This window comes from Cnephaeus nilssonii (assembly GCF_951640355.1).
Source record: "Cnephaeus nilssonii genome assembly, chromosome: 7".
NCBI lineage: Eukaryota > Metazoa > Chordata > Mammalia > Chiroptera > Vespertilionidae > Cnephaeus > Cnephaeus nilssonii.
Window position 1 is genome coordinate 5,051,133 of NC_137078.1, and position 16,510 is coordinate 5,067,642.

General features: G+C 52.5%; 1 protein-coding gene across 1 annotated transcript in view; it reads right to left on the reverse strand.

The window, feature by feature from the left end:
- The window catches only part of EDAR (ectodysplasin A receptor), a gene marked incomplete at its 5' end in the record, with an annotated part of 31,934 nt that extends 15,966 nt beyond the window's left edge, over positions 1-15,968 (reverse strand). Inside the window, 4 exons of the mRNA XM_079776136.1 lie at positions 4,776-4,861; positions 14,614-14,795; positions 15,036-15,158; positions 15,918-15,968. Coding sequence (XP_079632262.1) covers positions 4,776-4,861; positions 14,614-14,795; positions 15,036-15,158; positions 15,918-15,968 — 442 coding nt within the window. The remainder of the gene's footprint in view (positions 1-4,775; positions 4,862-14,613; positions 14,796-15,035; positions 15,159-15,917) is intronic.
- Positions 15,969-16,510: the final 542 nt, after the last annotated feature.

Below are 16,510 nucleotides of genomic sequence, written 5' to 3' on the forward strand. Positions count from 1 at the left end.
AAGCTGGGAAGTGGCCCCGGGACCCAGGAGGCTGGAGGAGGCGTGCTCATGATCCCCGCTGGAAGAGTGGCTCTTCCTCCTTTCTCTCCTCAGCCTCCGGGGCCTGCCCCGCCCTGAGAGCAGCCTCTGCTCTGCTCAGAGCTCACAGACACATTCCGTTGCCTTTCTGGAGGATAAACAGCTTTCCTGACCCCCAAATGCATGATAAAGCTCATAATTTAGATGCAATTAAATTAATTTAGCCTTCTCGCCTGACCTCAGAGTCAGTGGTCCATCGGGGAGGTGCGGTTGGAGGTGTGTGCTCCCCGTGGACAAGACCGACCTGGAGGCTGCCTTTCGCCATCACAGGGTGGTGAGCTGGGTCTCAGGTGTTAGCCCCGTTGGCATCGTGCTGGGAGACAGCCTCGCACATTTGGCCCAGTGAAGCGAGAGCAAGCACTGTGGGCACAGTTTCAACTGGACATTGAAAACGAAGCTCATCCATCCGTTTGGTGAGGGGCTCAAGGGAGCTTAGGCCCTGTAGTCGGGAAAGACTCTGGGGTCTGTCTGTGTGTGGCTGTCCCCTGTTTCTCCTGTACCTTGATGGCTGAGGCTGGATGACAGAGGTGGGGGTTGGGGACACAATACGCCCAGCCTGTGGCCCAGAGAGGGACAATGATATCGTCTAGCAGCATGCTGACGTATGGAATGCCTTTGCACCTGACTGGCAGGGCCGGCCACACGTAAACATCAGCGGACGATGGACGCAGGCTGCTGCGAGTCAGTAACGCGCACCTCGCTCACCTGCTAGGCCTGCCCTTGGTCGATGTCTCCGCCTTGATTTTCTAGACATTTTCCCCAAAGTGAACTCCATCTGGTATCAACTGAACAGCCTGGGCTGGTGTGTTTTGAGCACATCCAAGGATAACAGGGAGCGTGAGCAGGACTAGAGGTCCCCTCTCGGGGCGGGTGCCCTCGGGCAAGCACACCATCGCCACAGCACTTGCCAGGATGTTCCCCTGCCCAGGTCCTGCCGTGGTCTAACGAGGATTAGCTCAGCACGAATGAAAACATGTGGTGCCTGGGAGGTTTCCCTTTGCTCCAACACATGCTGTGTCTTTCCAGGTCACTTGGCCTCCTTGGAATGGATCATTGATGAAAATGTTTGTCCGTGTTGTTTCTGATAGGTGGTCAACTACTAACTCATCTTATGCTCCATCATGTTTGGAGCCCAGCTTTGAATAAGCAAAGATGCGATATTTTATGATAGGGGTAAGGGAAGGTTGTTGGAAACTGTATCCCAGAAAGTAGACAGAAATGTCCACACAAGGTCTCTATGCAAACGAAAGGAATGGAGCTGAGTGTGAGGCAGCACTGACTGCGGACACTGGCACAGGCAGGTGGGCTCTGCGGGGAGTACACTCACCTCCTCAGGAGGAGTCTGAAATCCTGAGCAGATGGCCTAAGGTCAGCGTATCTCTGTTCAGTGTGATGACAGGGTTTACTAAGAACCTTTGAGGTTTGTTAATCCACGCTATTTATAAATGTGCTGATGAGCATACTAGTAGAGATGGCTGGCATTCTCTACATATGGCAAACCGCTTGGGTTTTTAGGAATTTGTTGATTCTTACAGCTGTCATTGAGGGGCCTGAGGCTGTTTCACTGGCTCAGCGCCCCCTACTGGCAGCTGCTGGAACAACGGGCAGAGTCCTTAGAACGTGGCTGCTCAAGTGGGGCCCAGGCGCTTGCTGGGAGGGCAGTCTTGGAGCCCATGCAGACCTCTGAGGCAGGACCTGTTTCTTAAACGGCCCCCGGGGGTGGTGTGACAGACTGACATGCTCGCTTTCTCGGACTCTACCTCTGGTCCAGCCTGCATTTCTCCCATGGCCTTCAGGCTACCAGCTCCTGCTACAAATGTGCTCATTATTAGAGGAATTCTTCTTGGGACTACATTTTTTGGAGAAACAGCCTCTTGCCAGGGGGTGCCTCCCCCCAGGGAGGTGAGGAATTGTGTACAGGGATGGTAACCCGGAACAAACAGATTTCGAGATTTCACACCCTTCCTTGGATCCCTGTTGGTGGCCAGATGCCTTTGATCAATCATCTCTTGTCCCTTCCATTCTCCCTTCTGTTGACATAAAAGACACCTGAATTCTGGGCTCTTGGAAGACGGATTTGAAGAACCATCTGCTTGACTAGGCACCTTCTCAATCAATACAACTTTCCTTACTCCAACTCTGCTGTTTGGAGCACTGGCCTTTCGCAGTGTGGGCACGTGGACTTTGGACCGTAACAAGGGGTGTGCACATTTGAGTTTGAGAAACACTGCTTTGGAAACAGCTAGAAACTGGCATTTGGGGAGGCCAAGGCTTCACATTGGCATCACAGATGGCATCTGGAAGGAAACACAGTTCTCTGGTGGCAGAGTGGACTTGACTCAGGGGTCACAGCCACTGCCAAGTGGTCCTAAAAATGGTGACGAAGACGAGGGAACCACTGCTGGGTGCCAGACCCACCACTCTCACCGACTCCTCCAGCACTCAGTGCGGGAGGGGTTCTTGCTCTCTGTGTCCCAGGCGAACCGACAATGCAGAGAGGGTCAGCTGTACGAGGTGGAGCTGCAGGGACCTGGGTGGTGCTCACCATGAGACTGGAGCTTTACCCACGGTAAGTGCCGCGTGCACACTGAAGGGGGGGCTCACACACACCTGACATGTCATCTCCTCCCAACAATCTTCTGAGAAGACGATCCCCAGGTAACAGATGGGGACACTGAAGTACAAAGTTAGGTAACTGTCCCAAGAGTGGGAACTCGAACGAATCCCAAATCTGATGCCACTCCCTTTCTTCCTCTCGCACCGAGCCACCCCCACGCCATCACTTCACGGCCCTTTCCGAGGCAGGCCTCAGGCCCGTGCAGGGAAAACAACAAAACCCGAAAGCTTTGGCTGCACCAAGTGGGTCTTGCTCTTCGATGTAACTGAAAAATAACCGGAGGGCTTCTTCTCTCATTTCCAGGACAATCAGCGATGGGACTAGGGGTGCGGAAGGAAGGTAGTGCTTGTTCATTGTGGTGGCAGCTTCTGGAAGAAAGGCTTGAAGCTTTCCTGATGGGCAAGTCGCAAGCAAGAGAGGTTTCAAAGCTCTTGAATACCTGGGGGCGTCGCTTCCACACACGTGTGGTTTCACTTACACTCGTTATTCAGGAGGAAAAACGGAAACCAGGGAGGTCATGGCTCCCTGGCAGGTACAGTCCCTGAGGCCCAACCAGGCTCTGTCCGGAGCCCACGCAGGCCTGAAGAGGATGATGGCCCAAAGGCAGGCGCGATGGTGACCAGTGGCAGCCCTCTGGCCTCCCTCTGACTACTTGATGGTGCTGGAAACTAGGTTTATCTCCCCCCCCCCCCCCCATTTTAACAATAACTGTGTGGTGCTTTGCCACTCCTCCTGAGGGTATTTGGATGGGCCACGACACAGTAACCAGCATTGTAGCTCAGTCCAGCTGCACAACAGCTGGGGAGGTGGGTATCTTTGGCAGATGAGGAAACAGGAATTTAAACTCAGTTAAATTCCTGAAGTTCCAGAGCAGGGTCCATAACGCACATCAGGGCTCTCCGTGGGGTCCCGGCAGCCCCTGGGGACCGTGAGCCTGTATTCTCAGCCCCACCCGAGCACGCTAAAGCGGGGCTGGGTGACTCCAGCCCGGGGCTCCTGGGAGAATCTCAGCCCCGCACTTCACAGAAGCCGTCATCTCTTTAAGGATGGAAGCGCACAGGACAGGGAAGCACCTGGGATGGCGGAGCGCCCCAGGCAGGTTCAGGCTGCAGTCCAGGGCTCACTCCCGCACAGCCGGCACCCCTGGCCTCCGCCAGCCCTCACACGTGTGCATCTGTCACACGCTTCCCCGGGGTTCGTGCCAGGTTCTCTTTTACTATGGGGTGTGTAATCCACTACCCATGGACTTGGGCTATCAAGGGCATCAGCTTGCCTGGCCAGGGCCCAGGTACATCACAGCCAAACAAACCAAAGCAGGGTTCTCAGGCGGAGGCAAAGGCGTTCCCAACCACTGACCAAGGCTCAGGAAGGGCAGAGCCGGTGGGACCTGGGCGCCAGCTAGCACACTGGGGTCCTGACTAGGTTTCACCTAGTTCCTGGGCTGGCTAGAGCTGCTGACGGCAGTTCTGTGAGTTTGGGCCTCATTACTGACCCTCTAGCCCCATCTTCTGATTCCTGAGCATGAGCCCTGCGCAGGGGAAGTGGAGACCTCGAGGTGGAGAGAGTAACTTTCATGTCCACACTTGAGAGCCTGGCCCATGCAGGGCTGCATTCACCATGTCACCCCACATGGCCCATCTGGCTGCATCTCCCCATTTCTCAGATGGGAAAGCAGAGGTTATGCATGAGAACTAACAATTGTCTAGAGCTTTGTAGTACTTCGCAAAATACCTTGGCATCTGTGGTCTCAATTGTTTTATCCAAGAATTGCATGACATGGATAATTCAGATTTTAGCACCCCCAAATTACAGATGAAAAAACTGAGGCTCATAGAGGTTATGAGATTTATTCAAGGTCACTTGTCCAAAGTTACTAACCTGAGCCTCTGACTCATAGTACAGCAAACCTTTTTCATGGAATTGCTTTCCGATTGGTTAGACCATGGAACATTTTTGTTTATGCCTTTACTGTACTTAACTTGTTTAGGTGCCAGGACTGGCCTCTGTCTAACACACCATGTAATACCAGACATCAATATTGAACCAGTACCGTTCTTATGGAAGGACAAAGTGCACTCACATTCCTTGGTGTTGGGGGGCGCCAGGAGGCAGGAATAGCAGACCATGCCGTAGATGTTCCTGGGTCTGTTTTCCAATATGTAGTAGCTACAGGGAGGGCAAACAAGACAAAGTAGACAGGTGAGCTGGGCACTACCACAAGCAAATGCTGACCACTTGGCATACCCACGACCAGAGCATGATCCAAATCAGGCCTGAGACAGATGCCTGGGAAGCAGGAGCCCTGCTCAGGCAGCAGCCCATTTTGATAACTGAGTTTCCTTGGAGGTTTTCAACTTGTCTTAAAACGAATTTCCCCCCAATACTGGGCCAGTTTGGGTCTTATAAAAATCTCCTCCCCTTTTTGGTTCCTTTCACCGATGAGTTTGTTAGTGTGCACATGTCATCACCATCTTCATCAACATCCTCCACCTAAACATCTGTGTGCCCAACGTGTGCATGCCCGCCACCACGTGTATGCACCGCCACCACGTGTATGCACCGCCACCACATGTATGCACTGCCACCACATGTATGCACCGCCACCACATGTATGCACCGCCACCACGTGTATGCACTGCCAGCACGGGTATGCACTGCCACCACGTGTATGCACTGCCAGCACGTGTATGCACTGCCACCACGTGTATGCACTGCCACCACGTGTATGCACTGCCAGCACGTGTATGCACCGCCAGCACGGGTATGCACCGCCACCACGTGTATGCACCGCCAGCACGTGTATGCACCGCCACCACGTGTATGCACTGCCAGCACGGGTATGCACCGCCACCACGTGTATGCACCGCCACCACGTGTATGCACTGCCACCACATGTATGCACTGCCACCACATGTATGCACCGCCACCACATGTATGCACCGCCACCACGTGTATGCACCGCCAGCACGTGTATACACCGCCACCACGTGTATGCACTGCCAGCACGGGTATGCACCGCCAGCACGGGTATGCACCGCCACCACGTGTATGCACCGCCAGCACGTGTATGCACTGCCAGCACGTGTATGCACTGCCACCACGTGTATGCACTGCCAGCACGGGTATGCACCGCCAGCACGGGTATGCACCGCCACCACGTGTATGCACCGCCACCACGTGTATGCACTGCCAGCACGTGTATGCACTGCCAGCACGTGTATGCACTGCCACCACGTGTATGCACCGCCACCACGTGTATGCACCGCCAGCATGGGTATGCACTGCCAGCACGGGTATGCACCGCCACCACGTGTATGCACCGCCACCACGTGTATGCACCGCCACCACGTGTATGCACCGCCACCATGTGTATGCACTGCCAGCACGGGTATGCACTGCCACCATGTGTATGCACTGCCACCATGTGTATGCACTGCCACCATGTGTATGCACTGCCAGCACGTGTATGTACTGCCAGCACGTGTATGCATTGCCAGCACGTGTATGTACCGCCACCACGTGTATGCACCGCCACCACGTGTATGCACTGCCACCATGTGTATGCACTGCCAGCACGGGTATGCTCTGGTTAGCGCTTTGGGTGTCTTGCCAACCAGAGATTCAGGCACCTTTGAGCGCTCCTTCAGTGAATGCCCGTAGATGTGTCTCTGCCTGTGACACTGGGACCTCTCAGGGAACACTTGCTGACCACCAGTGAGCGGCACTGGCTGGCAACATGGCTGTAGCAATGTCCAGTGAGGTCACCACAGAGGGCTTTAGAGAGAGCCTGAAGTACAGCCAGGTCATTATTTGCTTCCTCCTCAGGAAGCCCTTGTCCGAAGACACCCATATAAATTCATGCTGGGGTTGTGACATTTAAAGAAAAAGACAAAGCCTTCACAGTGGTGTCTTTTGAGCTTCCTGATGTCAATACACCAGCCCCACGACCATGCTGGCTCTAAGAACACCCTGCCCAGAGCCTGCCACCATGGGCTGCCGTTCTCTGCAGGCCACACCTCCTGGGCCTCCACCTCCTGGCCTCCCCTCCCAGCCTCACAGCTCAGCCTCCCTTCCACCTGCAGGCAGGCTTTGGCACTTCTCTTGATGCATGCTTGTTTTCCATAAATACACATTCAGCGGTGATCATGGAGCCAGCTATTGCATGGTGAGAAATCAATTAATAAAGTGAACTGGTGCCCGTGTTCTCCCTTACTACAATTTCAAAAAATGAAAAATCCCTCTCCGCTGTTGAATACTTCCATGGTTGTTTTAAAATCTCTTTCATTAGCCATGCACACCTAGGCCCCGCTGATGGCAGTGGTAAGTGGTAGCATGGAGCATGACTTCGGGGCGGGGAGTGGGGGGTGTCTTCGGACTCTAGGGGCTAGGAGCTGAACCATTATCAGTAACATTATGATCATAATTACCTGCCCTTCCTCAGAGCGTTTTATCCCCAGATTCCTGTGTATCTAAAAACATTAATTAACCAATTTCAAACATCCCTCAGAGAAGCCAGCACAGCCAGGTTCACAATTAAACCTCTGGAAAAAGCCTCTCTCAAATGCACACCTTGTCCCCTCCAGAAGCCATCTGTGCTGGGGAAGCAGGAAGCCACGGAGGCCTCCAGCTCATGGGCTCCAGGAGGGGCGTGTCTGCACCAGGAGGGGCGTGTCTGCACCAGGAGGGGCGTGTCTGCACCAGGAGGGGCGTGGCCTAACCAGGGCAACGGTCTCTGGGCTTCAGGTCGGACAGGCCAGTCCTCCTGCAGCTTTTTGACATACAGACCCAGAGTTGCCTCTGCGACCTGAGAAGGAATCTATCTGCAAGAAGGCCTCCTCATGGTTAACTGGGTCCAAATTCATAACAAGAGTCCGGCAGCCATTGCCGACAAAGGCCTCTCACATAGGCTGCCTTTCAGGGAAAAACTGCAGACTGAACCTTCAGCTCCTCCCGGTGCTCCTGCCTGATGAGGCCATCCTGATGAAGGAGTTTCTGGTATTGTATTTCAACCAGTGGGCTGAGACCTGCCCTGTCCATTTAAAATTACAGAGCTATAACCTTATTTGCATCTTACTAACCAATCAGAGCTGCTCCATAACAACCAATCAGAATACATGAAGCTGACCAATTAGCACAGTGCTATTTGGACCAGACTGTGCAAATTTGGATTCCTCATTTGCATAAAAATGGACCAATCAGGGACAATGATGGGGACTTTATGAAAACTGGCCTCCTCTTTATCTCAGTGGAGCACAAATTTGGTTTTCACTAGGGGCTGCTTCTCTGGGCTTTGCAAACTGTTTACCTGAATAAAGTTTCTTCTTTTACCACACCCTAGATTGGGGACTACTGTTGGCATTAGATTGGTGGCAGGGAACTAATCTACTGTTAGTTGCTCCTCCTTTCACCTCCACCTCTAGTGCATTCTTCTCCCCCAGATTGTGAATGCCTCTCTTCCTGACCTGGGAGTCCCTCAGGGCCAGCCTTCTTCATGCCTGCATTCCTAGTACCTTGCGCTAGGTGATGAGGAGGGAAGGTGTTAGGCAAGTATTGACTGGAAGAGAAGTGAATGAGACCAAGTTTTTCTCTATAGAATTTCAAAGTGCTAAGACTGACAGAAGTCCAAGGGCTTTTTGTACACCTTTCCTCATTTTCAAAAGCAGAACCACAGCTAACCCCATCCTGGTTAATAGCCTGGTGCTGAGCTCCACTTTGGATGAAGATTCACAGCCACGTGGGTGAGTGTAGGACACTTGGTCTTAGAACTGGGCACCCAGTGGGTCCCAGGGGACACCAGGCTCTGTGCACACTAGGGGCAACTCCACCTGGGATCAGTCAGCTGCCTTTGCTGGGCACACAGGCACCTCCTTGGGCAGGCTGACGGCTCCCATCCTGAGTGGTCCTCTCTCTGACTCCCAGATGGCTGCCACTACGCCTCCTGTCCTGGCTGCGTGACTGCACCAAGCTGTGTAATGTACTCAACAGCGTAGTTGAAGAAACAATATGGAAGGGCTATAATTTTTTAAAAAATGTTGGCTCCAGGAGGTTGTTATAAAATCATGAGTGTTAAATATGTCACACATTTCCTAGCATATATTGCACAGAACATTTTTAAATGTTGGGTTTTTCTCTTTAAGACTAACCTCAACTCCTTGTGTTTAGTTTACCCCCACACCTCTCACTCCCAGCCAGAGAGAAGTGGAGACTCACTGGTTAGCTTCTATGAACTTGAAGCTGGGTGCTTACTTAGGGAGCTGTGCCCGGCTAGAGTATCAGACCCCTTTGTCTTTCTGTGAAGGTCTAATTTCCCACTCTTCGATCTCTATTTAGACTTTTCCCTGGATCTTTTTTTTTCTTTCTGCTTTTCTTTAAGGGTTGATTAAGGTGGGTAATCCAAGACAAGATTCAGTTTAAATGTGCCTCTAGAATCTTCTGAGTGTTAGATTTTCTCCAAAGGTCCCCTTTTCTTAGAGCTCCTGAGCTTGTAATGGATGCCACTGAGCTCTTTGATGCTCCCTTTGCCCTCTACAATGTTGGTATGTAGAAGCAACCACCGTGCCCTTTGTCCCTGTTTTCCAAACATCCTAGAATGCCTTCTTTGCAGGGAATGGACGTGGTGTGGAAGCCAGCCAGCAGGAGTTTCTCCACTGGGTAACTGGATGCCTTGGGGGAGGTTATGGAATTGCAGCTCTTCTCTCTTCCTCTTCTCAGGTTTTATTCCCTGGTCCTCCCACACAAGTCTTTCTCAACAGGAAAGCCCCATGTACTGCTCATTGTTCAGCCAGTGTCTTGGCCACATTCTGATATATAGCAGAGAGGGCAAAGAATGAGAAGATGGTGCTTGCCAAACCACAAAGGGGGAGCAGGCCAGGGCAACCTGTGGTGTCAGGAAGACAAATAGGAGGCAGTCTGCATCCGCAGCCTGGGGACCACGGGGACTTGGGAATGAAAACAGCCTTTCATGGAGCTGACGGTGCCAACTTGCCAAAACTCCCTATAATCCTCCTTTGTGACATAGCCTGAGAGCTTCATTTTGTCTCAAAACCTAGGAGGAGGGAGGCCTTTGGGATCCCACCCTGATAGAGCATTGTGCTTATTAGAGCCAGGATGAGGAGGTTGGGCCTCCAGATAAAGTAGGGCCCTCTATTTCCGTGGCCTTGGGGTAGGGAGTGATTTATTTGAGGTCCTATCACAGCACAGCCAAAATGGAAGCTGACTATGTTTTCACTTCCGCGGAGTAAGGAGAGGTGCGCTGAGGCGTGTCTGTTGCACAATATCCTTCACACTCAGCCAGCGCTCCCTCACCTTGTCCCGGTGCCGGAGACAAAGTGTGGAGGGAGCAGGTCACTGTTCTCATGGAGCAGGGAGGGCGTCACTCAAGATTTCAGGCTGGGAAGATCCTTGTCAACAGATGCTGGCCTCCCTGCTGATTCCACAGAGGGCTGTCTGGCCTTTGAAGCCTTCCGAAGGCAGGGAGCTCACAACCATCCCCCTGTCAGACTGCTTTCTGGTAAATGTATTGGTACCAAACCAATTGTCTTCATTGCCACAAGCAGCCTTTCTGGTGACTGAGCCAGCACCTGCCCATGGGACAGGTCATTTACTGCACTGGCCCCCGGGCTTGTCCCCTCTACAGGAAAGTCTCTGTGGGTCCAAGTAAGAATGAAGCAGACGGCTCAATGTGCATGCTCACTACCCCTTTTAGAGCACCGGAGTAAAGTCTGGCTGCGTCTCACAGACACAGAGGGTCAGACAGCAATGCTCCGGGGCCAGGCTCCATCTTGTATCCATTCCTCTTCCTCCTCTATGGAGCTGCCTTATGGGGAAGCCTATCTGGACCAGTCACTCCCACACCACTAACGGGTAGGTGACTTCCAGATGTGGCCTGAGCTGCTTATTTACCTGTGTGTTAGACACATTGTTCTGCATGTAACAACCACCTCAAATTCCACACATCCGTCCTCCATCTTTCCTCCAACTCCCCACTAAAGTTATTCTTCCTCCTGTAGTCCTCATCTTAGCAAATGGCCTCACTGTCCACACAGCTGGCTGACGGACACCTGAGAATCCTCTTCAAAATCTCCTTCCCCAAATCCCACACGCACACGGGCTGCAACTCCTGTGTCTGCTGTCTTCCAACAAGCTCTTGAATTTTCCCTCTCCTTCCAGCTTCCAATGCCTTCGCCTCGCCCTGATCCTCACAACTTCCCACCTCATCCCTGTTCCCCAGGCTCCCATCTCTTCTTGCTCAACAGTTTTTATCTTCACTGCTGCCAAGGGGTCATCCTAAGGTTGATTATGCCCTACACCAGCTTATACGTCTGCACCAGCGTCGAGCTAAAGACACGAGCCCTCAGCATCATTTTCCAGTCTAGTTTCTCCACACCCACCTGTGTGCCTCCCACTTGGCTCAGGGATGCAGCTCCACATCCTGTCAGACTGCTCACCCTCTGGGCTTTGGCTGAGCACCTGCACTTCTCAACTCTGTTCCACCCATCCCAGCATCATCCTGAGAAATCTTCTAAGAGCCCAACTGACCCCAATCACAGAACGGCCCTTCCTGGACTTCTTGAGCACTGCGTGCCTCCCACACTGTGATCACAGGTTTTCTCGTCTCTCCTCCACTGGAAAGAGAGGCACCACGTCTTTCCTCTTTGTCTCACTAGTACCTACCTGGAGGACTCTTAATGTAAAGGTTTACTAAAATAAATCCTAGGTTGTGAATGTCAGGTCAGATTCTCACACTGACAGGCTCTCAAAATAAGTTGAGGTTTTGCAAAAAGGGTTATTTTCTTTCCAACGCTGAGCATGGCAAGGGGAGCATGCTTTTCCTTGGCACGTCTATAGTTAATCCATGAAACTCTGCATTTCTTTCATGAATTATGTACCCGCAGCAATTAAAAGCAATCAAGAGAAAAGTCCCGGGAACTATAAGTTACCAGAGACTGATTCTAGCCATCTAAAGCAGGGGTCCTCAAACTTTTTAAACAGCGGGCCAGTTCACTGTCTCTCAGACCGTTGGAGGGCCGGACTATAGTTTAAAAAAAACTATGAACAAATTCCTATGCACACTGCACATATCTTATTTTGAAGTAAAAAAACAAAACGGCAAAAACACCCAGTAGTTTGAGGATGCCTGGTGTAAAGTCAAGGTCCTTCTGATCTCTCTCCTTCAAGCCCAGTGTCTGCAGGCCCTCCACAGACGTGTGACCCACTGGGTGGGATGGATTGACTGCTTCTTCATCTTCTTCTTTTTTTAAATATATTTTTATTGATTTCAGAGAGGAAGGGAGAGGGAGAGAGAGCTAGAAACATCAATGATGAGAGAGAATCATTGATCAGCTGCCTCCTTCACACCCCTACTGAGGATCGAGCCTGCAACCCGGGTGTGTCCTTGACCAGAATTGAACCCGGGAGCTTTCAATTCTCAGGCCGACACTCTATCCACTGAACCAAACCAGCTAGGGCTCGACTACTTCTTCTAACACTTCCCTCTGGTGGAGCCCCCACAACACAATGATCACAGCAACTAAAGTAAAGAAAACCCAGTGAAAGGACTTTTATTTCATCAATAGAGGCCCGGTGCATGAATTTGTGCACCAGTGGGGTCCCTCAGCCTGGCCTGTGGGATTGGGGCAAAACTGGTTCTCCGACATCCCCCGAGGGGTCATGGATTGCGAGAGGGTGCAGGCCAGGCTAAGGGACCCCACTGGTGCACGATCGGGGCTGGGGAGGGATGCGGGAGGTTGGCCAGCTGGAGAGGGACTGCGGGAGGGCTCCAGGGTGTGTCTAGCCCATCTCATTCAGTCCCGATCTGCTGGACTCCAGCAGCAAGTGAACCTACTGGTTGGAGCATCTGCCCCCTGGTGGTTAGTGCATGACATCGCAAGCAGTTGAGCGGCCTTAGCTTATCATTAGCATACTAGTAGCCCATTTGCAGGAAGAATCCTGCAAGCGGCCGCTGCGGCCGAGTGCGCTGCCGCTGCTGCCACCATTGAGGCCGCAGCGCCTGCACCCATGCACCGCTGCCGCCCGCCCTGCTCTGCTCCACCCTGCTCCGCTCCGCTCTGTCCTGCTCTGCTCCACCCCGCCCCGCCCCTCTCTGCCCCACCCTGTTGCTCTCCGCCTGGGCTTTCCCTCTGGCAGCCACCTTGCTTTCCACTTTTCCTCCCTCTTACTTCTAAGTTGTCTTCAGTCTTCATTCCTCCCTCCCTCAGTGTATGCAAATTAACCGCCATCTTGGTTGGGGTAATTTGCATACTCGCCCTGATTGGCTGGTGGGCGTGACTTTGGCTGGTGGGCATGGCTTGGGCGTAGCGAAGGTGCCGTCAATTTGCATATTTGTCTATTATTAGGTAGGATTAGGCTTTGATTGGTTGAATGGAAAACTGGACGACCGGACACTTAGCATATTAGACTTTTATTATATAGGACTAGAGGCCCGATGCATGAAATTCATGCAAGGGGCTTGGCCCCCTGCCGCTGAGGTGGCCGCCTCTGCCTCGGCTCCCGCTGCCGTGGCTTCATCTGGAAGGTTGTCCAGAAGGACGACTGGTCTAATTAGCATATTACGCTTTTATTATTATAGATATTTTCTAAGAGAATAGATTAACATCTTCTTTGGGTATAGCTACCTGTTTTTGTGTTGTTTTTTTTTCCTGAAAAGGTTCTGGAATAAGGTTCTCATGATTTCTTTATTCATTTGAAAAATATGTTTGAATCAACCTCTGTGTCAGGGACATTGACGTGGTTGTCCCTGTGGGGTTTGGATAGGCAGGTCTGTAACTCAGGACGTAGGTCTGAACTCATGACAGAAACTAGGGAGACTGGAGGTGGGGGGTGGACAAATCACCAGCAGAGAGATGGTGGTGGAAGCCATGGAAATGGATGTTTCTCAGTAACAAATTTGAATTAGGGTTAATTTCTGCGAGTTTAAAATATCTCCTCATTTAAAAGTGTTATTCACTTTCAGTCTATTCCTAAATTGGTGTGACTTTCTGCCTTTTTTGTACTTCCTTTTTCTTAGACTAATGGCCAGTGTTCTCATTTGAATGTGTTCTTATTTTCTTCCTCCTCTCAATTCAGCACAGTGAGATGACGGGTAAACAAGCAGTTTGTGAAGTACAGTGTACTATTCAGAATGCTGCTGCCTCCATGACCACCACCATGGCCTGCACCCTCGCCAGCTCCATCAGCGCCCCCACGCGCTCCATCACCCTTCAGCCTCACCACTCTTAGTTTCCAGGCGCCCATGCAAGCATTACGCTGTGTGGCCACCAGAGGGAGGCAGCGGCAACTGCAGCGGCTTGTGTTTACTGGGCATCTAGGCTGCACCTCCCTCATCTCAAGGAGAACTTGCTAATGTGTCCTGCCCGCGTGAAGGAAGATTTTTATCCTTCTTTCAGGATAACTGCATTTGCACTTTGCTTTTTCTGGGGAAGACTTTTGATACATAACAGAATTGTGGTGGAATTATATGCACATTACACTCAAATATTCCTCTCAGTGACTTTTATCTTTAGTTGTCCTCAGAATACTACAAGTAACACTCTTGTATGGAATCTTAGTGTTTTTTCCCAAAGCATCCCACATGTGTTATCTCATTGTAAGTAGTCAGCAGCTTTGTTTGATTTGAGTAGTCGGAACGTCTGGCTGATGTTGGCTCAAAGCACACAGAGACTGAGCCTGGGCCGGCTGCCTGCTCGGGAAAGGTGGCAGGACTCGCCATGCTAGGTGCCATGTGTCCTTATTCCCGATATGTGCCGCCTCTCTGCATGCCGCCCCGCGTAGAACGGGCAGACAGCAGGAGTGATGCTGCACTGCAGCCCGAGGTGCTCGTGTTCTCAGAGGGCCCCCCGAGACACGCAGGGGTTTCTGAGAGCGTGTCCTGGGTGCGGTTTGGAGCGCCCCATGCTTACCCAGGGAGACAAGGCCCACACTCGGCGTCATTCTCCATGTCCCCCGGCATCAGCACGGTGGCCCGGAAGAAGCCCTCGCAGTCTTTGTGGCGCCTGCATATCTGGTAGCCTCCTTTGGAAAACTTCTCTGCCGGGCAGGGAATGCAGCCATAGTCCTCATCTTTGGTGCCATAGCCACAGGACTGGCCAAGGAAGAGGACAGAGGACACAGGTGAGTACAGGGTCACACCTGCCAGGACCAAGCCTGCAGTCTTGGGGCACACCCCGTGACGGGCACACAAGGCCCATCAGGCACAGCGGAGCACCGGGTGCACTGGGCACTGATGTATTAGGGACCACATGCAGAGCAACACAAAGTATGGTGACAATACCCCATGAAGGCCCCGGGGGCTGTGGTCTGGCAGCCAGGCAGGGGGCCTTACCAGGTACGGCTCCTCCCCCGGCCCACACTGGGGACACTCATGGCACAACCCTGTGGTCTGGTTGTAGTACTCATTCTCGCCGCAGTTGCTGTATTCTGCTCTGGCTGAGCACATCAGAGACACCTGCCACAAGAAAGGGGTCATTGGGTTTCATGCCTCCTTGAAGACACACAGTTACTCAGTCACTCAGGGTCCGTGCCTAGACAGCCCCAGGCCGGGTGAGGAAGGGCCCGCTCGGTCCGTTAGTGCTCACTCAGTGCCCCATTTCCAGGAACTTAGCTGGTAAACGGGGCAGGCCACCCTGCTTCCATAGTCTGGCCTCACTCCTGCCTCCCCTGGTCCCACACCCATCCCACCTTGGAGGCCTGATCCGAACTCTCTTCCCCCTGAAATCTTTCTTCCATTCTTCCCAAAGTCAAGAATGAGGCAGTTCCTGGCCAAGCCTCTAGCACAGCAGGTCTCTCAGTCACATGGTGCCTCTTTTCCTCCCCTGAGGGCTCCTGGTAGAGGCTTGGATCTTTCTCAATTGTATGGCCCACAGATGTGGCTTGTCACATAGGCATGTGTATATCACAAGGTAAATAAGCATTTAAGGGCATTTCTATCCATGAAATCCTATAAAGGGAGTCACCAACCAGGGAAGTCTAGTTCAAACCCTGGGCACTGTTCAGTGTGTTGCAGGAGTTACCTTTTTGCATCCTCAGAAGAACTCAGTGAAGAAGATGCTATTGTTCCCATTTTACAGCCATGTAAACTGAGGCTTAAGAGGCCAAGGAACCTGCCCAAGGAAGTGTGGCTGGTGAAGGACACAGCTTGGAAGGGGCTCCCACTGGAATCTCTGCCAAGGCTGTGCAGTGCGGGCAGGTGTCCTGACCCACTTACCACCAGGACAGGGAGCCAGGGCATCTGTCTGTCGTCTCCCACGTGGGCCATGCTCTCCCACAGGTTCACCTGAAAGATATACCTCATCAGCATCAGTGCCTGCAGGGCCTGAGGCTGCTCCAGTTGCCTTCATTGTATCCCCCTGGGTCAGAGGGACCTCCCAAAACCAGAGCGAGGAACGGATAGGCCCCAAAGATAAGGCAGATTTAAGCTGAGTATCAGGCCCTTGGACTGACTCCACCACGGTCCTCCCAGCATCACCCCATTCCGGGAAAGAGCCCCAGAAAGGTGGGACGGGAGCACACTGCAGGCCACAGCGAAGCGGCACTGACCAGCTTTCACCTGCTGCAGAGTCTGAAGACCCTGGTGAGCGTGCTCCAGGCTAGTGCTGATCCCCTGGCTGCAGGGGGCCCTGAGATCAGACGGCCCTCCCCACCTGACTTCCTGCTCTCCCAGCCCCTCGTAAGGTTCATCCCTCTCTCTGTGAAGAATGGGTCATCTGTCAAACTGAGAGAATTATCAGTCCAACCACTTAACTCTACAGTTGAGGCAACTGAAGCCCAGGAGGCTAGTGACTTGCCTAAGGTCACCCG